The sequence below is a fragment of the Periophthalmus magnuspinnatus genome, chromosome 11 (assembly GCF_009829125.3).
Source record: "Periophthalmus magnuspinnatus isolate fPerMag1 chromosome 11, fPerMag1.2.pri, whole genome shotgun sequence".
NCBI lineage: Eukaryota > Metazoa > Chordata > Actinopteri > Gobiiformes > Gobiidae > Periophthalmus > Periophthalmus magnuspinnatus.
In genome coordinates, this window is record NC_047136.2 from 19,028,418 (window position 1) to 19,055,472 (window position 27,055).

The following is a 27,055-nucleotide window of genomic DNA, read 5'->3' on the forward strand; positions in this document are numbered from 1 at the left end:
TGCAAACCAGGCTTCAAAACAAATGGCAAAGGCTTTTTTTTTTAACTTTGCTTTATTGTGTTTGTTTTTTTCTTACTACATTCCATTTGTCATTCATTGTTTTGATGCCTTCAGTAAGAATCTACAATGTAAATCATCTTGGAAATAAAGAAGAAAAAAATAAATGAAAAAGTGTGTCCAAACTGGTGTATAGACTGGTGTATATACTAAAGTGGATTCATCTAACAAACGCAAATAGAGCGGAAAAAGTCCATGAAAATTATTCCATGGAAATACACTGCCTGGCCAAAAAAAAAGTGGCCACCTGGATTTAACTAAGCAAATAGGTACGAGCCTCCTGCAGTTGGTCAGGTTTAGGTTCAGCAACAGTCTGTGCTCAAAGAATGAGGTCCAGCTGACACCTGAATATACTGAATGACCAGGTTATTCCATCAATGTTTTTTTTCTTCCCTGATGGCATAGGCTCAAATTGTGAAAGAGTGGTTCAGGAGCATGAGACATCATTTTCACACATGGATTGTCCACCACAGAGTCCAGACCTTAGCCCCATTGAGAATCTTTGGGATGTGCTGGAGAAGCTTTGTGCAGCGTCAGACTCGACCATCATCAATGCAAGATCTTGGTGAAAAATTAATGGATGGAAATAAATCTTGTGGCACTGCAGAAGCGAAATCGAAACAATGCCGCAGTGAATACATGCCATAATCAAAGCTAAAAGGCGCTCCAACAAAATATTAGTGTGTGTGACCTTTTTTTTGGTGGCGACTTTTTTTTGGTCAGGCAGTGTTTAAATGTTTGGTTTTAACATGTATATTTAACATTCTTCATTGAGATAGATGGCCCTACTATATAAGCATAGAGCCAAAGGAACAACATTTCTATGGAAACAAGCAAGAATTAGGTGTCAGGTTTCTTTTTGATACCATTTCTACATATATCGTTAGTAACAGTATAGTTAAGGGTATCTGCTCAAGAAGAGATGGGATAATACGGTTACTGCATTAAAGTAGATTTGGCTGAAAACACTGACAGACAAAGAGTAAATTGTAAGCCTTCCCCATTTTTTTTTTCAAATGGCACTTATCTGGTCTGAGTTTTGTAAAGTAACTTGGCTGAATACTTAGATTACTTTCACTTTAAGTTGCATTAGCACAGTGTAAAAATGTGACTTAATGTTTGTTGCTTGTTTGTTATGCTGATCATCACTAACTACGTTTACATACACTGCAGAAACCTGATCATGATTTGATTTCTGGAATTGGAGTTAGATTATTGAAATGCCATGTAAACAGCTTCATCTGATGTGAGTAATTGATTTCTCTCCGATTGTTCACACCTGTGTAGGTTTGGATGAGGAAAATGATGGGAAATCAAATCAAATCAATGTGGCAAAGACAAGAAGAGAAAATGTGGAATATTGAAAGAGTTAGGTTAAAATTCACTGTATTTTGTCTTCCAAATAAAACAGTTAATGACACATGTCCCCAGGTGTTTTTGATGATCAGTTTGTGCTGTAAAACACACACCGGTTATCATCTAATTATTGGGTTATCTGATTACTATAGTCATTGGATTTTCATGTCAGAGGCTTACAATATATAAGAACAATTAAAGGTCCTATATTACGGAAAATTGGGGGGCGGAGCAGTTTTGAAGGCTTCATTGCCTCATTACAGAGCTGGTCGCCGCATATTATGCAGAGCGGGCTTGGTCTGTGGGAATCACCTGTCGCGATAAATCCATAGTTCAAGTAGAACTCCTGGTATTGTCTGTTAAAAGCTTCCTTTTACTTGGAAGTTGACTCTTTTTCTGTCTCTTCACTGGGCCTTTTCCCCTTCGAAAAGAAACTTTCCAAAGACGTCTGTTTTTTACTCATTTTGCTAATTTGTGGGTTAAGTTGTCGGCGCTCAAGTGACGGAAATGTAACCGAGAGAATCCGGTCATTTTTCAAAATAAAAGATTTTTCAAAATAAATTATTGTTCAGACTCGGATAATAAATACAACATTTAAGTTTTAGTATCCCCCAGCTTAGCATATGTGTACTTCAAAGTGTTTGAACATACGGCTGCGGTTCTTGTTAAAGTTGTGGAGGGGGTCGAAGCCTGTCTCCTGCTCCTCCGACTGCAAAGGATGACGCGTCTCGAAGTTTGGGTGCTGCATGACTGCCACCCACCCACCCGCACCTAACACACAAACACACAAATCCAGAGACAGTTATCAGCAGAAGAGGGTAACACTTTAGTTGAGTAACTTTGTAAAGAAACTGTACTTTTCAGAGTACTTTTCCAGCCACATACTTTTACTCTTACTTAGATAATATTGTTTATTGACATAACAGTACTCATATTTAAGAAAAAGTTTTGGTTATCCTTCCCACCGTGAGAAAGTGAGTACCGGTAAGTCTACAAGTGACAAAAGCTTTATGTCGACAATATGAAATGATCTGAACATTTGGGTTTCTTGCACCGCTCCTTCAGATATGATTTAGTTTCTCATTTTTGTGTCTATTCTTCGGTGCATTAATTAGTTCTGTTCTTCAAATTACAAATCAGTTATGCTACATCCAGACAGTTACCCTTTATGTTACATTTACTTGAGAACTACTTTTCCCAAATAGTTTTTTACTTTTAGTTGAGTAATGTCTTGGAGCATACTTTGTACTTCTAATGGTACTCTGAAGTAACATTACTCTTACTTGCGTACAATATTAAGCTCATGGTTTGTGGTGCAACAGCAGGACTTACTGTGACAGCCTTGTGACTCCAGCCAACACTCAGATAAAGAGCTGATTCTGTGTGAAACAGAGGAACATTATTAAACACAGCACCTTCAGCAGGACTTTACACTACACACTTAACTCTTGAGAGAGACAGGGAATGTTCACACTTGTCCTGGCTGGTCCTGTTTTGAACCTGACTTCCAAATGCCAGATTTAGTCCTGGTTTAGACTAGGCCTGTCACGATAACATGATGTATTGCTAAAGAGAAATATAACAATAAAAGATCATATCGAAACAAATTCTATGTCACTGACACACTAACAATAAAGCAGGATAATCCGAGTGAACCAATTTTTAAATAGACTCAGTCTCATTAAAATGCCTGAGCTGGATCATATAAATAACAGAATGAAATATTAATTAGCCATAGAAGTCACTTTCAAGCTACAGCTCAAATTGTATCGTGTTACAACTGGTATAACAAATTTCTCCCCATTATTTCAAAGAATTTGTGTACATGATAAATATTGAGCTCAAAAATACATTGCTCCAGTTACGTGGACTTTAAGAGTAGTATTGTACCCAGTAGGAAGACATGGAGGAGGGCCAGAATTTGTTCGAAAGTCATGGGCAGTCATTGTCTGGGATCCAGAATAGACACATCTTCAATACTTTACAAAGATGTGAGTCTGTCACCGGTGAATCGCCCTGTTTTCAAATGGATGCGATTGCCAGATGGATTAGCCAATCAGAGACAAGCATGGACTGTATGTATTGGAACAAATAAAGGAAAAAAATATCATGGGGCTGAAAAACATTGCGGATTTCTGCAGAATCAATGGGTGAAGTACTAAACTCTGTTAATCTGAGGTGAGATAAATTTTATTTTATTTGTAAATCATAGGTGACCAATGAGCTCCGTTTCACATATGTCACTGAAAAAAAATAAATTATCTGATTGTTACGCAAGCCTGGCCAAACGCACTCGTCCAGAGGGCATGGGAACCAGACTAATATCCTCTGGTATAAAAAATACAGAGAGATATCATTCTGGATTTGCCAAGCAAGACCAATCAAAGTGTTACTTTGACGAAGATGTTACACCAATTACAATTACATTCTTTAACATCTCCTGAGACAGACCTCAAGGGCTGGTCACACTCTCCAGGTCAAATCTACAAAATTTCCATGGAAACAAGCAGGAAGTGACACGTAAGAGTCAGGTTTGTGGAGATGCAAACTCTCACACATAAGAATACATGTTTTTCAGTGCAATAAACACAGTCAACATGAAAAATCTATCTCTCACCACTAAATCTGCTGAGACCGATATTTCTTCTTTTTTTTAAAGTTGTAATAATACATGTTATCTCAAAGTGAAGATGTGAAACGCTCACCCAAACCCCACAATACACAACCATACATCACCTTTAAGATTGTGCAGTGAAACACAAATCAGTACTTGTGAGCAGTTCTGCCTGATCCCTGCTCCTCTATGAGATGTATTCAACATACTACTCATGCTAATGCTAATGAGGCTGTTAGCACAGAATGATAGCATTAATTAATATTTCATACCATCCTTAATGATCCGTGGTTATATTATTAGTAATTCCTGCACATGCCCAATTGTGCTTCTGTATGCTTCAAGATTAGAACAATGGGGGCAGTTGTGGACTCAATACTTTTAATAGAACTTTTAATACAAATTTCTCATTGTTCCTCTGATTTATATGGGACTGGAGATTGTTCCATTTGTATATATTTCTTCATGCATTCTACAGTACTTCTATTGTTTAATAATGAACAACAATAACAAGCGCGCATTTCTTAAACCTATTAACCACTAGAGGAGCCGTGTGTCATAACTCAGCCCTGTGTGTGCTGATTATAAATGCATAATGTATGGGCTTATTTTCATTCGAACAGCTGTTTGGCTCAGAGGCTAATGCTGCCCTCCTGTTTGTGACTGAAAAAAACATATTACACTACCTAAAGAATATATGGTGATTTCTTGTGTTTTTTAGAGTCCTCAAAAGTATCGGATAACAGATACTAATCAATACAAAAAGTACTACTGAAACTAGATACTCATTTGAGCAAATATCGATACCAAAAAAGTCACATTCACAAGACAGAAATGAACCTTTTCTGAAAAGCTTTAAACTGATTTTGCACTGTATCAGTATAAAACACATAGACTAGTATACACCCATGAACCACTGTGGAACCTACCACGACGACTGTGGGATTACACTGATATAAAGGCACATGGTAATATAAAAGAAAGTACTATGATTTAATCTGGAAAATCACATTGTATTGTATAAATTGTGTCTTTTATTATCATCATGGTATCAAAATCGGTGTAGTATAGAAATTAAAGCATTGTGACAACACTTTAAACTTCACCTCAGTTTCCAATTAAGCATTTAGGTGTTGGAGCTCCCTCTGTTGTTCGCAACGGAAATGAAGAATGAGAAAGTAAACAAATCCCATGTGAATGCTGTGCTAATAGAGCCATGCTATGCCAATGGCGCCAAGCTTTTGTAGTGGACACAATCTGACCGCAGAATGAGTCCAGTGATGGTTCGTGGACTTAAAAGCTGCACAGGAGAAGTCTGGAGTTTTACCTGTGATGCAAAAAATCTGGCAAAATACAAACTGATTTTTTGAGCACCCAGAGAAGATGACTCTGGTTAACCGGATTAAAGAAAGTGTGAAGTGTGAATGAAACGATACAACTCCAGGTATGTTTTTAATGAGGGGACAACAGTAAAACATGGTTAAAAGCTCAAAAAAAGGAAATTTTACATAATACAAGTTCTTTAAATACACTAGAGGTTAATTAATTAATGTAAATGTAAATATTTTATGCTATTAAAGAAAAATGATCAAAAATATGAAACATGAACAATGTATCTTTCTGCCATTAATTATTTAAAAGAATATACTAATAAAATTTATGAAATATTTGAACTGGTGAACTATTGAAGGTGAACAGCAGAAAGGAAGCAGTAAGTCTTGTGCTGCAAAATGCAACTCCTTTGGGATGGGGAATATATCGGGTCCAGTATCGGCCGATATCAATACAGATGTTTTGATGTTTTTTTCTGCTGCTCCATTCTGTGTATGTCCTTTTGGAACAGACTCTTGGGTAAAAATGTTAACAGTGTTATATAGCTGTATGTTGGCACAAATATGTAACAAATTATTTTATATCTAATACTTTTTATTTATTTTTTACAAAAGTGAAAAGTTAATTTGTGATGTTTACTTCAACTTATGATACATTTGTGGGCCTTGCTATGGATTTTAAAAACTAAATATCATTATCAGCTACAGAAGCAGGCCGAACATTGGATATTGTATTGGCCCATCCCTTTATATTTAAATTATATAATTATTATATTTAAAAGAATATGATTTTAGATTTTTTTTCCAGCAGCATATTTTTCTTCAACTATTGTGTCATTTATAGATAAGATAATGAGCTCTATAAATTCTACTTTATATACTCTATATACTATATTATGCTATTTTCTGCTATTTAAAATTAAATGTTTCCTCTTCAAAAACATGCCCGAAGTTGTTTCATTTCAGTTTTGTTTAATTCATTTGCATATTTAAGCTTCTTCTCTCACATTGAAAACACTCTGATCCACCTTGTGATGTCACATGGTAATCAAGGAAGAGACAAACTGTTTTTAAACCTAATACATCTTCACTAGAATCATTTGGATAATTTCAACTCTGGAATTGCCAAACTCTACTAACAAAAGGTAAAAGGAGCTATTAACCTGAAAACTACAGCTTCATGACATCATAAGGTGGAACAGAGCATTTTGAGCTTTGGAGATGTAGACAGACTAATAATAAAGAGTTACTCAAACGTGTGAACAAAACAAAACAACTCCTGGCATGTTTTTGATGAGGTAACATTATAAAATGGCTAAAAGCTCACAAGAGTCAATTTTGTGTAATATAGGACCTTTAAGAAAGTATAATGAGTTGTACATTATTGCATGTATACTGCTCTCATTTGCCTTATACGCCTCAAATCAAGACACATTGTGCATTGGGACAACTATAGGTAGGTATATGTAGCTGACTTTTATTTGTTGTAATTCAGGAAAACATCATTAAGTCATGAAGTATGGTGTAAAAGCAGCTATTTTTTGGGAAATGTAACTGTGGATCAAGTCTGTTGTTTCGGTCATATTGCCACACCAGTGTCAGCAGTATTAGGTAAGATACTTAAACATGGTCCTCACTCGAGGCTGAAAATCAATTAAACATCCTTAAAGGCTGATGATGTCACTTCCACGTCCAACCAAAAACTTCTCACCTAATTTCTAGCTTTGCTTTTGTTCCTTATTCATCAAACAAGATACAGTTTCCTTTCAAAAACATATGTTTAATCACAAATTGTATCAACTACGTAAATAATGTAGTAATAATCTATCATAAAATGGGATTACTATGCTATGTTAGCCTGGCCTAGCTTTTTACGTCAACCTCCCCCGTACACTTTCTGTTACTGTTATAACCACAGATCGAGGCTTATGACCTTGTTAGCTTTAAACAACTGCAGTCTTGTTTTAACGTGAGAGGTGTTATTGCTAAAAAAGAGGAAATTGTATCATGTTCATTGTTTACAATCAGATGGCAAACCTGGAAGAAACAAATTGAAGAACTCTATTGTCAGAGTACCATGAAGTGCATGTTAGCATGCTAGTTGTTGTCATCGTTCCTGTCATGGCAAAACTCAACTCTGGTATCTGAGAGTTGTGAAAAGCGCTTAGAAATTCATTGCGGTGAATAATTAGGATGCTCTAAATGCATAAGGTAAGTGAGGAATAACTTTGTACCACTGCAAACCATTTAAAAAATCATGAACAACCAAACTAGTTAATTTTAAACTGTAAAAATCAGGCACAGCGCCTTCTGATCAGGCATGAATTTATGGAGAGTCTACAGTCAAAATTATAGTTTGACTAATGGACTAATGTGAAAAAGAAAACCCTCTTTAGTTGAGTACAAGGCCAGGCTCACATGTATCTCTCGTCAAAACCAAACCAAATGAGCGTGTGCATAATTCACTGTGCAGCACCTGGAGACGCCTCAATAATTCAGCACAGAATAATCACATGACTAATGAAAGGCATCAATAAATCAGGCCCACAATAACACTGGCTCCATCTGTGCTCTCTCACTCTAGTATGAGCTCTGTTTGAGAGAGTCTGAGGCCCCGGGGCACTGCACATGGCTCACGTCCACGGCTCACGTCCACGGCTCACGTCCACGGCTCACGTCCACGGCTCACGTCCACGGCTCACGTCCACGGCTCACGTCCACGGCTCACGTCCACGTCCCACCTCCACGGCTCACGTCCACGGCTGACACACACAATCTGCAGTTCCTCATCAACACTTCCTCTTCCGACCAGGCTGAGCTCAACTCTCAAAGCAAATCAGGGACACTCAAAGAGTTCTCAGTTATAATCCCACTTTAATTGATAGCCGACTTTTGCGTAGCAATCAAAAATATATGTTTGGATTGACAAGCAAACAAACTGGATTCTGGGTTTTACGATGAGCTATGACATGTCATATTAGCAGAGCTAAAGTTGGTAAAAATGTGTTTGTGGCTGAATGGGGCCAGTTAGACCTAATCTAAACATCTGAGAAACTTTGGCCGATAGCCAATCACCTGCAAGATTCCAAAAACTGACGATTTCATTTGCAAATCGATTTATCAGTCAAGCCCTAATCTGATCTATAAGAACAAACTTAAGACGTATCAAAGTAAGGGAGAGTGGGAGTGCAAGCCGAGCTAAACAAACTCACATGTCTGTACTGGAGCCGACAGCCGGGGCCCAGAGCCTGCAAGGCTAGTCACATGCTCCCAGAGAGAGAGAGAAAGAGAGAGAGGGAGAGAGAAGGAGGCTGCACCACCCATGGACTGCTCAGCATAGGGCCCACAGTTTGCTTAAAATTATTTTCCAGGACTTTTCAGGACATTTTAGATGATGTAATCACTTTAATTGCATACATTACATACTTTGCCAAATAAGATGTAGGTTATACAGGGAATGTCCCCGTCCAGTTTTTTGGCTCCTGATCCGGTTTTTAATAATTGCAATTCCCATTACTAATCCCATCTCATCCTGATAACGTTCTTATTTTTTCATGATTTAGTTACACAAAGGCTGTGACTTTATAACTAATTAGTACAGTAAAAGTTAAATAAAATTATTCTAAGAGGCCTGCTTGAAAATAGCCTAATAATTAGTTATAATACTGTAAAATAAACTCTGAAACTCCTCCACACACAGCAGCTCTCTAAAGGCAGCGTTTTGTCATCCTGTTATTCATGTTTGAGGCCTATAAAAAGACGAGAAGCCTGGCCGAAGCACATAGCTACTTAACATATGTAAACAAATTGAAGCATTCGGCTCTGCTCCACCGCCAATTTGTCCAAAGTTTTGTTTTCACTCTTAAGGGTCCATGAAGACATCACAGAGGTAAAACAAATACTAGCTCTTCATTAATAATGTTTTAGCTGCTAAAGAGGCGCCTCTGTCTGTGTTTAAGCAGCTCTGGATGTTAACTGCAGTGTTCACAGTTAACATCAGTACAGCTGTGTGCGTGACATGCTATACAAAGTATTGCCAAATCTATTCACCAAATTTGATCCAAGCAGACACTCTAAAAAGGCCTACAGTTGTGGCCGATAGCAGTATCAGATTGGGACATCGGTAGTCCATACACAAAGGAATAGTATTTTGTTGTTACTATCTATTTCTGTAGTGGCTCTGCCATTTTTAAGTTAACACTGCAAAATACAAAATACCTTCTGTGATACCGTTTCAATTCAGTCACAGCACCATGGTACTTTTGAGCAGAGATCCACCAATATGTTTTTTTTCATGGCAGATAAACTCTGTCGATATTTTGCGGCTGATTTTGATTTTCCCCAAATTGTGTAATTTAAATTTACTACACACTCACCCACAGCCCTTTTGACAATAAACCTTAAGCGAGCTGTATAATAACATTTTAAGTAAACCATTGTGTGGATTGTTTAGGCAGCAGGACAGCCAAAACAATTTTTTTTAGGTTTTGGCTGAAAATACACTATAATTATTATTTTACCAAATATACATACATTACCTTCAGAGCAGCAAAGCAACTTGTTGAGAATTTTTTTTATTATTATTATTGCTTTTTCCATATCAACAGCATTGTCTATGCAATGTCAAAGTAAGTCCAAATCACAACATGAATGGGGGCAATTTGCTACTCTAATAGTGTCTCCGTGTCTCTATGGGTTCTTATTCTGTGTAAAAGCAGTTAACCCTGTAGAGCTCTACAAACATGCTCTCAAATGCATGGGGGACTTGTATTAGTTAATTGCAAGAGCATTTTGTAACTAAATAGTTTGGACTCTTACAAGCATATGATCATATTCCCAATGACACCCATTCATGGCCATAACATTGTATTCCTCTTTAATTTATTTTATAAATTTGATTGCAGCCCAAATGCAGAAGTTCAACAACAATATGTGATCCAGACAGTGGCTTATGTATTAGCTCATGACACAAATGTTAACCACATCAACCACAGCGAAGTGAGTTTCCACTTTCTCCAAACTGCTATGAGGTCAAAGGGCAAGGTCAAGTAACAACCGTGTGTAATATTTTAGCCAAATACATATAGACTAAATTAAACTGTGTTTTTTTCTTCATTTTAGATGTTGTTTCCCAGGCCAATAATAAAAAACATGCATCCTGTGAGCAGGCTTCGACAAACCTGACTCTTGTTTAGCACAGAGAAGGCTCCTCCTGCTTGTTTCCATGACAATGTTACTCATTTGACTATAATCTTCAAGTATGGTTTTAGCTTTCAATCTCCATAATGATTTATGCAGAAAGTTGCAGTGTTGCTGTAAAAAAAAAAATTAAATGAAATGTTCTTGAAACACTGAACAATAAAAACATATTCCCATGAGTGTTAGGAAATAATATCAAATTTCTCCAACAAATATTTTGTGAAAGAAAGCCAATGCCCACATGCAAGAGAAGCAAACCTTGAGAGCAGACTGAAGTCTGACCTAATCCAAGAATTACATACATTTCAGAACATATTTTTAAAGGTCTAAACTATAGGGTCAGCAGCTTTTACACTGAGCCCATTGAGACACAGGGGCATTTACCTCTCATACAAGACATCACAGGTAAATAAATGCAGCTTAAAGTTTTGCATAACCAATACCTTTAAGCTCACATGACTACTTTAAGGTTTGTAATTGATTGATTTAGGTTTGTTACTGATTGATTTGATACTTGCAGTACCAGGAAAATGCCATAGAATAAAGAGGAACTTCAGTTAACAGTACCCTCCCATTTAGGTCTTACATTTAACTCAATTTGAGGGAAGGAGGCAAGAAAACCCTCATGAAACACTGACACCACAGCAAACCTCTCCATATTGTTATGTCATTTTATTCTTTACTTTTAAATTCTGTCACGATATATAGGGCTAAAATAATGCATTAAGTCATAAACACCACAACTAATAATAAATTGATGGGCGATTAGTTTAAAATTGATGGGACTTGGGCAGCTCAGTAATAATCGATGCCGCAAGATAGCATGCGGAGCTAGCATCACAAAATGTCCCTAAACGAGCAAAACGACCGTTAAACATGTATCACACCGATATCTCCTTATACACAAATAATACGCAGTCATACAAAACTGCACGCCACGATTAGATCTTCTATGACAACCGGGTAGTTTTGCAAGATTTCCCTCAATGCTAATGCTACACTCGGCCTGGAGCTACTTCCGCCATGGAGCCACGAGACCTGCGGGTGGAGGTGCGTCGGTGTCCCGGTGATCCTGCGGGAGGAGGTGGGCTGTGGGCCGTGTGTGTGCTGGTGTGGAGGTGCTCGGAGGTGTCGGAGGTACCTGTCACAGATCAGGCAGGGCTGGACATGCTGCTGCGGTCCTCGGTCTCTCTCTGTGTGAGTCTCTGGATGTAAACAGAAGCGGCAGAGACGGGCGGATGTGCTGCGGATCAGCTGACCGCTCACGTGACCACGGGAGGTGACAGTGACAGCAGCAGACGGACCGAACTCTGCACAGGTGCAGGACAGCAGGAAGACGAGCACGTTTTTAAGAACAGCACAGTTTGTATAGAAAGTAATGGAGCAACAGTCCTGCCCACTTCGAAGTTGGTTCCGGTTCCGGAAGTAAATTTTCCATAAACGTTTCCCATAGACTTAAAAAAAAAAAAAAATCTAATATTAATTAAGAATACACCATCAAGCTTTTTCACTTTCAGTACCGAATTTGATACAATAGCTTTAAGTATCTGCCGATACCTAATATTAACCGAGCACTGCAGAGACTGAAAACAGCATTTATTTCCTTTAAACAGAAATAAAATGAGACAAAAGTGATCCATTAAAATAAATAAATAAAAGCATTAGCTTTTATTTGTGTCTCAAGTAACTGCGGGACAGCTTTGTGTAAATAAAGGTTCAAACATTATAAGACTTTCAGGGCCAATTGCAGACAGTAATTATTATTACTTATTACATCAATTTATGTGTTTTGGGTTTTTTTTTATTATTATTTTTTTTTTGGAAGGTCTATGAGAAAAATCTATTGGGAATTTGGCATTTAAACCCCAGCACCTGTAGCCAATCATTAATCAGTGGTAGTGCAACCCCTGCAGCTCAGTGAGTAGATTCTGGAGGTTCTGAGCTTTCACGTGCTCTGTCCATATACTGATTGCGGTGCCTTTTTAAAACAGCTAGAGTTCTTTATGGCCTCTACACACTACATTGCACTGAACAAGAACATAACAAATATAAGAATGCTTTGTATCAAATGATGTAAACAGTAGCCTACATCCTACTTATCTGTGATGTTTACAGACCCACTGATGGTTTACAGATTATAGAATGTGATGATTGACAAATATTGAACCTCACTACAAGACCCAAGACAACAGATATATCTGTATTTTAACAATATTCATTTAAAATGGATCCCATCTATGTTAAATATTACTGACCTATAGAATATTGTGATATCATCTGAAATACAGCAATAGTCACCATTTATCATTTAAACTGAACCTATAGTTTTTCTCTGTTGAAGTAATGGCACCCAAATTGGTCTTTAAGTATCCACAAATAGAACCATGCAGTCCATGGGGTTAATGAGGACACTTTGTGAACAGTTAATTTGCGCCATTTCATAGATCAGACCAGTCAAGTCGATCAGAGCACAGTGAACTTATAGCCTCATCAACGTGACACACAAAACCACAACCTAACTACACCGCAGCTGTTCGATAGCATCCACACATCTGCCATAACCACCTCCATTATCATCATTATTAAGGCTAATATTCCCCATGATGCTCCAGGGCCTCGGCTCGGTATCGCCATGGCAACAGATGGCTAAAAACAGCAGAGGGTTATTAAATGGGGCTATAAAATGTGACCGAATGGGCCCTGGTGCATGTGTAATGTGGTTGGAGGAGCAGAGGACAAATACAAGATACACAAACAAAGGAATAGTGTAACAGCCTACATAATTTTAAAGGAAATCTGCGAATAGAAAATCCATGTTTCAGCTTATTTGGTTGATTTGTGGACTATTCCAGATAACTTGTTCAATGTATCATTTGAGAAAACCTTTGTGGTTGCATATTAGATTGTTGTTTAGTTAGTCATGATCACTGTATTATGGACATCATTAATAAACGTGGACACTGAATAGATTTGGGTGTGAATATGAACCGCAGCCTGCACTGGGTGAGCTGTAAATCGATAAGGAAGAAAAATAAGCCATTTGGGCAGATTACACTTCTACAGGGTATTATTTGCTAACACATAACACATTTAGATCACCATATTACCTTTTATTGTTTTGAAAATGCTTTATTCATCAAAAACAATGTATAAAAAATGTCCAATAAGTTTCAGTTTCATTTTTGACACTTGAGTCTGCTCTCTGTGCTAAGTCACTCCGCCTTCAGAGTGCTACTGCATTACAATTGACATGCATCTTGCTAATGAAACTATTGCACATCATACCAGGTTTGTGCAGTTATAGCGTAGTGTTTTGTATCATGCTTTTGTCTCCCACAGAAGCTCAGGCTCCATCCCCTCCAGCAAAGTGATGTTCCATGTGCTCAGAGCCAGTCTGTATGTTCAGTGGTGGGGAAAACGGGGGCAGATTGACAATATGGCATCTTGAAAATAAGTGATTAACAAGTGATCAAACATGTACAAATCACTCCAAATCCAACTTTGAGAGTAAATGAGAAGGGGAAACAACTATAACATGGTTAAAAGATCTGAAGAGTTGATTTTGCAGAATAGGGCCTTAAACCTAATTGAAATTTGAATGTCTATCATTTGTTTAACAAATGATATAATGCAATAAAAGTAATTTGAAGGTTTTATTGAATAGTCAGTGTAGTAAAACAGCTTTATCCATACACATATTTTATTACAGAAACTTTAACAACTTCTACAACAGAAGACTCATCACACAAATTGAACATGTTTTGCAATCATATAAAATCAAATTAAAAACAAAATGTAAATCCCTTTTTATACAAGTCCAACTGAGTCGAAATCCTAAGCATTATTGCATTTATTTAATGGTGCATTGTGTACATTTTCTTATAGTCAGTCACTTTCTCCATGGTGACAGATAACACCAAAGGCCAGTGTTGCAGTTAAGCCTATAATTTAATAAATGCAAGATACGCTAATATCTCCATGGAGATAAACAGGTGCCTGACCCCTCAACAGAAAATTTACATAGTCCACCTTTAACAATGATAATGATAATTTTCAGTATTTTCTATGTCAATATCACTTAGCAAGGCATTTCTGGCACAATGTACTAACTAAAATGACACTATGATTGAAATATATGTTTGCACCACCAGAGGTGGGGAGTACTCAGTTACATTTACTTGAGTAACTCTTTAAAGAAATTGAACTTTTCAGAGTACATTTCCAGCAGCATACTTCTATTACTACTTGAGTAATATTTGTATTGATGTAACAGTACTCTTACTTGAGTAAAAGTTGTGGTTCTTCTCACTGTCCACAGTGACAAAAGCTTTTTGTTGACAATATGAAATTTTTTGAACATTTGTGTTTCTTGCAACACTCCTTCAGATACGATTAGTCTAATTTTTCTGTCTATCCTTTGAAGTCATTGTAATTTGGAGGAGAAACCATTAAATGATGCACAAAATTTTCAAATTATAAATCGCATGTTACATCCCAAAGTTACTCTTTAAATTAGACTCACTTGACTTGTACTTTTCCCAATTATTTTTTGGTTCTTACTTGATTAATTTCTTGGAACAGTACTTCGTACTTCTACTTGAGTAATATTATTTTCAAGAACTGTTACTCTTACTTGAGTACATTTTTTGGTTACTCTACCCACCTCTGACAATTATTCATTTAGATTCACAGTCTTATTCAGTCTTTATGGCACAGGTATAGGTTGAGCTTGTTTATAACATATCAATTGAAATGAGTCATTATAGGGCTGGGCAACGTAACAAAAAATACCTTTTCCTTATAATGATTGACCACAACTGATAAACAAATAACAATGGATTTGAGTAATATATTCCTAAACATAAACAGCACAGACATTTAGGTGAACAATTTGTCAAACTACTTCCTCCAAAGTCTTCGGTCTGCTCCAAATCACATACTTTTACTGACAGGATTGGCTGTAGACCTCCGCATTGAAAAGACCCACAGTCATTGACAATTAGAAATGCTTGTATCTCACTTAAAAGTCTATTTGAGGAGCTGTACCTGATTTTTTATGGTAATAAAGTAAAATAGATTTTGTCCAGTACAGATATATTGTAAAAACAGCTTTTAGGGTGAAAATGAGACCGATGTGTACTGTCTGCATCTAATTATAAAAAAGATAGTACACCATTAACATGCTAATATAGCTTTAACATAATGGTAAACTCTGCTCTGCCTCTGAAAGTTGTGATTAGTGCTTATGAACACACTGTGGTGAATTATTAGGATACTCAAAATGCATAAGGTAAGTGAGGTAACTATGGACCACTACAAACTGTTTAAAAAAAATGTAAGACTGTAAACATCAGGCACAGCTCTACTTGAATGGTTGTAGATGATACCATTTAGGAAGTTTCAGTGGTGTTACTATGATTTATTCAAATTGTGCATTCTAAATCAGGCAATATGCTCATCACATCCTTTTAAATTCACATAAAAAAACAACAAAGTATGACAAGACAGATGTATAAGACTAAACCTGATCATATATACTCTGGATTATCAAGGTCTGGCGTGTTGTCCATCTGCTCCTGTTTTAGGGCAAAACTGGTCTGAGTCCCCACATCCATCTCTGTGACCGCACTAGAGTCCTCCTCTCCTGTCCCTCTTTCCGGATGGGACACTCTAAAGTCCTCCCTCTCCGTCTTCTCCGAATGAGACAGCCTTGACTCCATACTTCTAGGGAGGTGTCCCTCAGGGCTCTCTCTTGGCCCCCTCTCTGTTGTGTGAGTGTTCTGGCTGTTAAAAAAGCTGCAGATGGCATGTTGGGGCAGGCCTAGTTGAGCGGACAGGGTGCACACCGCCTCTTCGTCAGGGGGCAGTCCAACCTCCTGAATGAAGCTCTGGAGGATCCCTAGGGCCTCTCTGGACACCTTTAAGCATCCCGCCTGAATCTGTGCCTGCACTTCCATCTTGCTCTCAATGCTGGGTTTTTCCTCCTTCTCTCCACACTGTTCCTGATATCTGCAGTCCTTTCTCTCATACTCAGAAAAGTTTTGACCCTCACTGATTTGTCCCAATCCGTTAGTCCTCTCCTCACTCTCTCTACTGGGTATCCGGGATCTCCCTTGGGTGCCCCAGCTGCCTTGACTCCTGCGGTCAGTGGGTGATGCCTCCTGTGGGTGCCCTGGTGACAGATGAGGACGGCTCTCTGAATGTGGAAGGTGCTGTGACAGTGGAGAGATGCGCTGGTACTGAAATCACAAAGCAAAAACAAAACAAATGATTCATTGCGAAATAAAGTTGAATTCCGTCAAATGGACACAAGTTTTTTTTTACGTGAATACATTGGACTAATCATCCAAGAGGCCTCTTCAGTTCTGACTGATTTCTGCTATATTCGCTGAAAACAATATAGTATAGTAATAAATGTTTAAGTAGTTTCAGTTCAAACTCCTATGCTAAGTCACTATTGTGCCTGGGAAAGGTCGCAAGATTAATTGAACATGTATGGATGACATATAAAGGCATGTTTTTGATGAATGACATTATAACATGGTAGAAAGCTACAAAAAGTCAATTTAGCATAATACCCCCTCTTTAAGTGTTGGTTTGAAATAGACCGGGATGTCATGTTGTCTGAAATGGCTTTCAGACACACCAGCCATGTGAGGAATAGTTACAGCTTTGGTTTTGATTCTTTATTGTCCTGTTTTTTGGCTTTTAGATATACTGAACGTCCATTTTGGAAAACCTAATTCTCTTAACTCAATTTCTGTGTTCTAACAACCAAGCCGTTCTGTTCCAGCCGTTTTTCATGCAAGGTGATAAAGGAAGTGTGTATCACATTGTGCATCACTGGAATATTTGAACACTCTAAAATGACTGTAAACCTGGCCAGACAACCGATTGTGATGAATACATTTATGGACGACTAGCTAATGTGGCCATTATCCTTTCCCTGTTGTCATTGGCATTTAGCTGCTATTAGTCTAATGATACAGCATTTTACTTGCAAATTTGGTCCAAAATGATGCGAGCTCAAATGATTTATCATAGATGTTGAGAATGAAGATAGCCTACTGTTCAAGAACAATGTATTATAAGGTGACTAGCTATAAGGGCATACTGTAGTTTTTCTAAATAAATTGTGCATCTTTGCATGGAGAATTTTCCTTTTTTGTGGAACTTCAAGGGGAAGCATTATGCTAAATCAACTGTTTTGAGCTTTCTACCATGTTATAATGTTGTTCCCACATCAAAAACATGCCTGAAGAGGTTTTTGGGGGTATTCCATCAAAGTTGCTTAACAAGTCCAGAAATCCTAAGCTAAAACTAGTTTCATTTCCAGCTTAAGTCTCAAGTTGTTCCATGCTTGGGTCTGACCAGCGCTAACTCAGGCCTGAAGTTTAACTTGCACTTTGTGCACACTCCCAGTGCCAGATCAATGGAGCAACGACATCACTGAAAATGAGCTCAAAGCATGCATAAATTGTAAGTTTTTTATGACTAAATGAGTATGTAACTTTTCCGTTCATTCTGATCTGAGGACCGAGAGGAAAGACTTGACTCCCCTCCTCTTATGTTTGCTTCTCCCTCCTGTCCTGGTTGCTCCAGAGGCAGAGCAGGGGATGAGAGAGGAGGCTGAGTGTGTAGTGCACAGCCAGTCTTAACTTCTTTTTCTGCGTTGGGAACAGGACGTGCTGTGAGTAAAACTAGAGCTGTTAAGGATCTCTTCGCATGTAACAGGAATTGGTCAATCAAACATAATTTTAATGATAGGCATGTATATGGTGTGTCCACAGACAGGAGCACGTGACTCAGAAGTCATTTTTAACATGTACTCAGACAGAGAGAAGTGGATTAAACACAGATGGCGAAGTGCATGTGCTGAAACGTTTAATTAAAGTGTTTCTTTTGACATTCTTGGAGACAAAGCTAAAATAATCTTGAGAGTAAGTCTGGTCCAGACCAGGTTTGTGCCCAGGTGCCTGTTACTACATTGCCCTACTACTACTACTCAGCGCCAACTCTAGTCATTTTGATGAAACGGAACTGACATCCATGCATGTTTTAGTAATCTAGTGATCTCTCTTGGACACTATTTGAACCTTCCTTGTAAAATAAAGCAATATTGTTTCTTTCATGTAGTATTGGCCTAACCAGAGTCCTGTCAGCCAGCCTCTCACTGAAGCTCCTCTGGTCTCCATAGCCCGGGCCCACACTTTCCTGCTCATACAAGGCATCGCGCTCGCCCTGGGGCAGGCTGAGGAAGTGGCGGATGGTGCACAGGTTGTCCCATAGAGTCCTGTTCTCCGGGCTGGGCTCCTCCTTCCAGTGCAGCAGCTCACACAGCCAGCCCTGCACAAGCACAGCACACACATCATCATAAATGCATGTTCAAGTGCTTTGGAAATGCTTTTTGGATATGGTGTTTCACAATGAGATATAAATAAAGAACTAGAGAGATCAGTAGTAAAGAATGTCTAGTTGCAGCAGATATGTTGTGAGTGCAGAATTCTACTTAAGAATTCATACAGAGTAATAATTTTATTGTTTCCTTTAATACTTTGATAATTGGGCTTTTTATATTTGGACTTTATCTAATTCCCATGTTCTACCATACTATTGTGAACAAATAGGGAATTTTTGGTTTCATTTTAGGTAATAAATTCTTCTTTTAGGCATAAAGTAAACAGAATTATTATCATTGGTTGTGTCCATATGGTGTATTAACACAAACAGTTAAATTCTGATTAAAATATAGACAATGCAACATTTTTAGGGTGATGTTTTATTCTGCAGTCTGCCCATCCATGGGAGTGGAGCTCTCCTTCACTGTGGTTCTCGAGGTTTCTCTTTTTCACCTTTTTTTTTTTTCCTTGCCAAGAAGGCAGGTCTAAGGACAGGGACAGTTATCCATTTGCTTTTTTCTGTTGATTAATTTGCTCGTCTATTATTGACCAATGTCTGTTTCATTGTTGATTTTCTACCTTTCCGTCTGTTAAATCAATTCTCATGTTCAGAGGCAACTGATGCTCTGATTTTGCACTTTACAAAAACAAATTTAATTGAACTGAAGTTTTAAACATAAACTACACATAGACCTTAGTTATATATGAAAATTGTATGCATTTTGTCTACAGAAATCTTTCAAATATGATAACTATATATATATTATTTTCTATTTACAAGCAGTGTCTCGCCTTAAAACACAGACGAGCTCTTCCTGGAATACTACTGAACCATGTGGTCTGGCATAAAGTAGTATTTTCGATGAGGGTACAAAATAAATTATTAAAAGGTCTAAAAGAGTAATGCATTCATATTTTATAATAGCTTAATACACAGAAAACATGGCTCAAGCTGTGCCTACATTTCCAACCAGTGTGAAGCTGTTTTAATGGACGTGAAAGAAATCACCTCTTGAGATCAGGAGATATTAGATATTTTCTAAATGGACACGATCTCGTCATTATTACAATTCTCTTCAGGCTTATTTATAACTGCAAATGTGACCACAAACAAGTACTGGATAGTGTTTGCATTGTTTTTGTCAAGTTGCTGCCCTCTTCCAGCCCGGCTTGAGCCATAACACTTTGGTGAAAGAGCTAAAGACCTTGATATAATAAAATAAATACAGTTTTAACATTACAACCCTCTCCTCCTCCCTGGTCTCCAAAAGGGCACACTCAGGAGACGAGCAGAGCTAGTTCCCGGGCTGTGTGTGAAGTGGAGCAGGATTATGAGAGAGGATCTACAGTGTTGGCTCTGCCCCAACAGCAGCGCACAAAGCCATCCAGATGCACCAGGCTGATAGGACACACAACTCCAAACTACTGCTACAGCAATCTGCCAAACAGCCCACGTACACTGGGAGAGAAGGAGGGGAGACGGAGGGAGGGAGATGGGGAAGGAAGGAGAAAAGAGCAGAAAGAGGGAAAGGGGGAAAGATAAAGGACAAGATGATAGAGAGATGTATGGATTGAGGATAAATTGGGTTGGAAAGAACATGTCTGCAAAAAGATAACAAAATATATTGGCATCATAACGCAAGGCATCTGGTAGATCATAAATGTTTAAGTTTTAACCACAGGCTGCATAAAGAAGTGGACTAAGGGAGTATGACGTAACCCATAGCAACCATAGCAACCGTAGGTCATTGAGGCCAGAGGTTACAGGACTGAATTTGGAGCAGAGTTCCATATTTGGAATTCCTTTAACAGCCTGACTCTGGATTGAAGCCCCATAGCAATGCTGTCAATCAAACCTGTTGCTAACACTAGCGGGAACAACCTCAGGGAAAGAAGGCACCTCATTGGCCTGTTCATTTCTTGATTTACAGACAAAATAGTGGAATAAAAACACCAGAATCATGTAAAGCGGGTTAATACAAACATTTTAAGACCAAAATGCAGCAGTTATGGAGAGAGGGGCAACAGTTTCTCAATAGAAAGTAAATTGGAGCTGGAAATAGAACATGGCGGCTAGCAGGTTAGCTATGTCCAGTCTATGGTTTTAACACTGTATTATGGTTTGATTTTTCTTTGTTCCATTGTAATAGTGTGTGGGTAGTACTATCTTCACTATTTATCTAAACTTTTTTTTTTTTTTTATACAGAAGAAATGTGTAGGGACAGCAACATATTCCAAGCGTGACATTCCGAGTGCTCCTTTGTTTTTTATTCAAGCTTCTAAGTATCTTTGATATAATCCCCATTTTTGTACATTTGTTTTCACTACACTGCATGATTCTAATTGGCTTTTCTTTTTTTTTTTTTTTTTATGATTTTATTTTCAAATATCATTATCACCATTATCCCCCTAGACATGTGGGGAAGATGCATTATTCTCTCAAATTATGCAAGACAACTTGTGCACAGAACCAACTGAAAACTGCTCACAACAGCACCTGGCAACCTCACTGTGCGCTTTCTGCCCAGTTGTATCTCTATGAGTTTTTTGCCAATTCGTACTAAAATAAATATTTAAAGATAAGGCAGTGAACAGGGATCTGACATGTTCAAAACTACACAAATAAAACAAATACTTCAGAGGACACACCAGAGGACACCTCTGTATTTACAAAGAGAGATGTTTGTGTCTCAATGCTACTGTAAATTTTGAGGCATAATCAGGGTTACAGGATACACCCAGGTTGGGATGATTGGTATAAATATAATTGTGAAAAAAGCGCGTAACATTGTCAAATCTCGACTCACTTGTTCTTATGCTGGTTTTCAAACATGGTTATCTGTATTTTATCTAAAGAATATTACAATATATCCATTCCCCTTTTTACTGTTGGCGAGTATCAAATTTGACATTTCCTGTATAAAACTTTGACAAATCAATGGTTTTGAGTAAATCTGCTGGGACAGGGGACACAGGGTTCAAAACTGGGACTGTCTCAGGTAAATAGGGAGACGTCTGGTCACATAGTTCTCAGTAAATTGCAGGGTACAAAATGCCAGAACCCTCAGAAGTGAGAGAAAGAGAGAGGTGTTAAGAGAAACAGGGAGAAAGATTCACAAATCTGACAATTTTTAGTGACAAAAGCAAAGAATTTTGATTATTACAACTAAAATCTGCATTTGAACAAAATTTGTTTAATATGCCCCTGTCTGTATGAAATATTCTTGTTGTATAAAATGCGATGTCATCTGAAACTAAGCAATAGATAGATAAGAGATGGAGAGATAGGTGAGGATGGGTGAGAGGAAATGAGAGAAGAGACAAAAAAGAGAGAGGAGATAAGAGAGCGAGGTGACAGTGGTGGAGAAGATAGGTTGGGTGAAAGAGGGTAGGGGAGAGAGATGTGTGAGCCGGGACATAGACAGAGATGGAGGGAAAGGTGGGGGTGAAAAAGAGAAGGGAAGATACAGAGAGGGGAAGACTGAGGCGTGACAGCAGTAAAGGAGCATGGAGAGAGAGGAAGAGAGAGAGATTTGTGTGGAAGGAGTGAGAAGGAGGAAGGGTCAGGATAGATATGGAAAAAGATAGACAGAAAGGACGAGAGAGAAAGGATAGAATAGAAATGAAGAGAGAACAGTGGGGGCAGCAGGGAGACAGACATAGGTGGGGGTGCGAAAGAGGAGATGAGAAAGAGGAGAGACAGATAGATAAAAAGAAAGTTGTGAAGGAGGGTAAAGGGGGTGAACAAAGGAGAGAGATAGGTAAAAGGTGGGGGCGAGATAAGAAAAGAGAGCGATATATAGATATACAGAGAGAGAGGTCAGGTAGAGGGATGAGAAAGAAAAGATAAGATTCTGGAGAGAGGAAGAGAGAAATATGTCAGAGTGGTAGAGGAGAGAGGAGGAGAAAGATGGCTTTTACTGATAACAATTCTTATGCTGATTTATTCTTAATTACAAAAACATTGAGCCTAATTATGCAGAGTCTGTGTGTTAAACATGTGTTAATGAAACAAAACACAACTCCAGGTATACTCACAACTCCAACCCCTATTATTTTTGGTGCTCTCCTTCCCATGCATTTTGGTGAAACTCTCTGATCTATAGTTAAAATCCAGCAGATGTCTGTAGACTTCAGGTATGGAAGCAACAAACACAAAAACATGCTATGTTATTATGAGAGTTACACAGAGGAGGAGGAAACCAGGCTGTTAAACCCTCTCTCTCCACAGAAGCAAATTATCCCCAAAACAAAAGGCACTAACAAGCTTATAGAGGGCCATAACATGTGAACAATAACTGTGCACTAGTATGGTTCTACAGGGGGAGGGAGTGGAAACGGAGATAGAGAGAGGAGAAGGCGTTCGATACTAAGGAATAGACTTGATACTAGGGATGCATTGGTGATATCACGCCTCAATATTGTTGTGGTCTCTGTATTGTGCCAAAAAAATAATAGTTCTGAGTTTGTGTCAGAGGAAAAAAACTAAGACGACTACGTATACCATGATCCTTATTTGAGCTAATAGGATCCTACGCTTTTCCACACTAACAACAACAACACAGCAACATGCGGATGGAGGTGTGTGTGAAGAAGGGACTTCGTTACTGACTCAGGCCAATCATAAACTTTACAGTACAGTTTTCTCGGGAAAGTTTGTTTGTAGAGCACAACACAAAGTAGGGTCTAATTTAAAGAGCTTTATAGAACAAAAAAGTGTTACACTTATAAAACTGCAGTTTAATTTAGTTTGGACATTCTTTTTACTTCTCTACCAGGCTGTTCACCAGTATGGCCAGATCCTCAAAACCATAATATCGTACAGAGAGCGAATTTTGTCCCAGATTATTACGCAGTACAAAAATAGTGTGTTAAATTATGTTTTCAATGTCTTAAATAAAGAATAACTCAACAAAAGTAGAGTTCCACACCCTCTAGAAACATTATTTATGCAAAAGGTACATACAGCCAAACATAATTAGCTCAGATCGCAAAGCACCACGGCACGTTACATCCCTGCATTTTAACAACCACGAACCACCTGTATGCACTATATACAGAGAGAGATCACAACAAGCTATTATTTAAACAGTACATCATCCCTAACAGCCTTAAAGATCACATCAAGGACTCACGCAGGACTTGCACTTCAGAAGTTAACCTGCTACTGTGTTGTTCGCCTGTCTTGTCAAAGAGTCTTCCTTTGGCAACTCCTGCAGTCCCTTTCAGATGGCTCATTTATAAATGAGACAGCCACACTTGTCCAACTGTAAGTGCATTGTTTTTTTAAGTGTTTTGGGGAGCGGAGCGAGCACATGTTGGTATTAACCAATCAAATATCAGAATCAGAATCAGAATCAGAAGACTTTTATTGCCATAGTCTGTGAACACAGTTCACAAACTAGGAACTTGATACGGTGAAAAAGTGCAACATAAACACACCGAATAAAAACAAATACAAATACAAATAAGGGCATGCACAAAGTTAAAAAGATATGCTTAAAAAAATCAAATGAAATACTCAGAACATGGCACTCCACATGTGTCTTCACACAGAGCTGTTTACTACTGATCTTGGGTCAGTGTTTCTGTCTAACAGGAGAAATTAAGTGTACTGTGAATACAGAGGGTTAGTCTGACTCCAGGTAAGAGAAGCAGCAAATCATTACATAAGACTTTATATGGGGCTCTGAAATGATTAGACATTTGGCCCTTTTTTGAATTATTGATCATACATCATACCAGGGTCAAAAGTATCATACAAATGCAGTAATTATTGTACATCTGGCAATCCTGCTGTTCACATTGCAGTTGTTCTGAACATGAATTGGTATTTTGCACTTTAAAAAAGGTATTGAAAAATGAAGACAAATGACTAGCTAATATGGCTGTTATGATAGTGAGCTTATGCTTAGAGTAATAAACATGAGTATTTTACAATTCCATGAGCGTTCACACAATATCGCAATAAATACCGTACCGTGAGGTTCATACCAAAATATCACACCATGAGATATGGATATTGATTCATCCCTGCCCGACTTAATACTGATTCCAATACCACGATGATACTAAAAAAAAACCACTTTCTTTGGACAATAGAATTTTCAACATTAAATTGTAGTACTTTCTTTTATATTACCATGGCCTTATATCAGTGTAATCCCTCAGTCGTCCAGGTAGGTTCCGTAGTTGTCCATGTTATATACAAGTCTGAGGTCTTATACTTGTTCTGATACAGCTCAAGATCATTCTAAAGCAAAGGGAAAGGTTTCTGTCTTGTGAATGTGATTTTTTTTTTAGAACTAATACCTGTTAAAATGAGGATCTAGTTTTGATACTTTCAATATCAATTAATATGTGTTTTTTGATACTTCTGACAACCCGACTGTCCATGTAAACATAGTGTGTTGTTCTAAATTCAGAGGAGATACCTGGCTTTTGGAGGCAGCCACTTTCGCGAACAGAGCCTGGGAGACCTTGGCTCTCCTCATCTCCTGCTGTATCTGCTCGTAGATGGAGGAGGTGACGTAGAGCAGCCCCGAGTCCGCCCTGACCACCCGATCTGGAGCTACCGGAGACAGGCGTGCCTATAGAACACAGGCCCATTGTTCAACCCATCTGCACACTGATAGCACAGGGAGATAGGGCTAGAAGAGCTAGTGTCTTATCAGGCCAGCTGCAGGCACTGCAAGCACTGATAGACACTTAATACCTCTGATAAACAAATGAGGACAAAGGAGGAGAGACAGTCCCATATTAGGGCGGGACAGGAAATATCACTGTACATGTGAATGCCTATCTACAATCTGAGCTGCTCCTCTACCCTAACACAAATTAAGCTCTGTTTTGACAGATTTAAATGCTAAAACTGGTGTGTCACATTTAAAACCTTTGATTGAGGAAAAAAAAAAGTTAATAGTCCACAGAGATGTTATTGCTTTGTCTGGAATGTACTATAGCATGGTATTAAACATTAACGTTAAATTCTATCTACACCTTTGACACCTGAGCAGCATGGCGATTTTCCACGTGGAGTTGGCATGTTCTCCCCATGATAAAATGAGATGAGATTTCAAATCTCATTGGGGCCTGGTTATTACACATCAGATATGTGGAGAGGCATTCCCAATTATACTAAGGAATGAATGCAAAATAGTTAAATGCCACACAGTGGGACATGTGCAACAATCTATTGTATAATAATGCTCCACTATCATAACGTAGTCTACCTGGGAAGATTTGTTTTGTTTGGAAGTCTGCTTTCTATTTGATTTAAGCCTTCCCAATAGTGGTTCCTGGTTCTGACTGATCTGGTTGTTACTAGTTCTCATTAACCAGACTGTTATTGGTTGTTTCTGGTTCTCACTGACCTGGTTGTCCCAGGCTGTTCCTGGTTGTTCCTGGTTCACACTGACCTGGTTGTTCCTGGGTGGGGTACTACAGACTGGGCCCGCGGTCAGACAGCGTTCCTTCTCCTCGTGGTAGATGCGCTCCCTCTCGGCTTCAGGCAGCTGCAGAAAGCTGTACATGGCACGCAGGTTGACCAGCAAGGACTGGGACGCGTGTTTGGGGTCCTCTTCTTTACGCAAGATCTCTGATAGAAGACCCTGGAAAACAAATACAAAAAGTTTCAGGCAATTTAGGTCTAACCGGTGAAATACTGAGTTGTATTTACTCTTAATTTTATATAGCAATTTACAAGATCCCTCATATGTTTATACAATATTCAATCAGTTCCCAAACTCAGTGACTCCAGCTGGGGTGCCTGGAATCCAGAATACACACTTACTTCTCCAATACTTTACAAAGATGTGAGTGTGGTCCCTGGTGCATCTCAAGTTCAGATGGCTGTGATTGATAAGTGCATTATTCAATCAGGGACCAAACTTTTACTTGAGTAATTTTTTGCATCTGTATCTGTACTTTCACTTAATACAATTGCCTGCTTCATCCACCACTGATGTAGACAGCCTGATAAACTGCAATACAAACTACTCTGGGTGTGTTTCTGAGGAGGTAAAAACATACCACATGAGTAAAAGCTCACAAGAGTCAATTCTGCATTAATTGTAACTCTACCATCCCACATTTGCCA

At 38.4% G+C, this 27,055-nt stretch overlaps 2 protein-coding genes across 4 annotated transcripts in view; both read right to left on the reverse strand.

Annotated features, from left to right (window-relative positions):
- tbc1d5 (TBC1 domain family, member 5) overlaps positions 1 to 11,892 on the reverse strand; it is a 33,881-nt gene extending 21,989 nt beyond the window's left edge. The window contains exons 1-3 of one of the 3 annotated variants that reach the window (XM_033975300.2): positions 11,699 to 11,832; positions 2,746 to 2,792; positions 2,065 to 2,184 (exon numbers count right to left, since the gene is read on the reverse strand). In XM_033975300.2, coding sequence (XP_033831191.1) covers positions 2,065 to 2,161 — 97 coding nt within the window. In that variant the 5' untranslated portion in view covers positions 2,162 to 2,184; positions 2,746 to 2,792; positions 11,699 to 11,832. Of the gene's footprint in view, positions 1 to 2,064; positions 2,185 to 2,745; positions 2,793 to 11,698 lie in introns of all 3 variants that reach the window. The other 2 variants (XM_055225391.1, XM_055225392.1) reach the window with 2 other exon arrangements.
- Positions 11,893 to 16,022: 4,130 nt separating this feature from the next.
- Positions 16,023 to 27,055, reverse strand: part of satb1a (SATB homeobox 1a) — a 30,322-nt gene continuing 19,289 nt past the window's right edge. Inside the window, exons 8-11 of the mRNA XM_033974883.2 lie at positions 26,376 to 26,567; positions 25,392 to 25,547; positions 18,706 to 18,903; positions 16,023 to 16,796 (exon numbers count right to left, since the gene is read on the reverse strand). Coding sequence (XP_033830774.2) covers positions 16,086 to 16,796; positions 18,706 to 18,903; positions 25,392 to 25,547; positions 26,376 to 26,567 — 1,257 coding nt within the window. The 3' untranslated portion in view covers positions 16,023 to 16,085. The remainder of the gene's footprint in view (positions 16,797 to 18,705; positions 18,904 to 25,391; positions 25,548 to 26,375; positions 26,568 to 27,055) is intronic.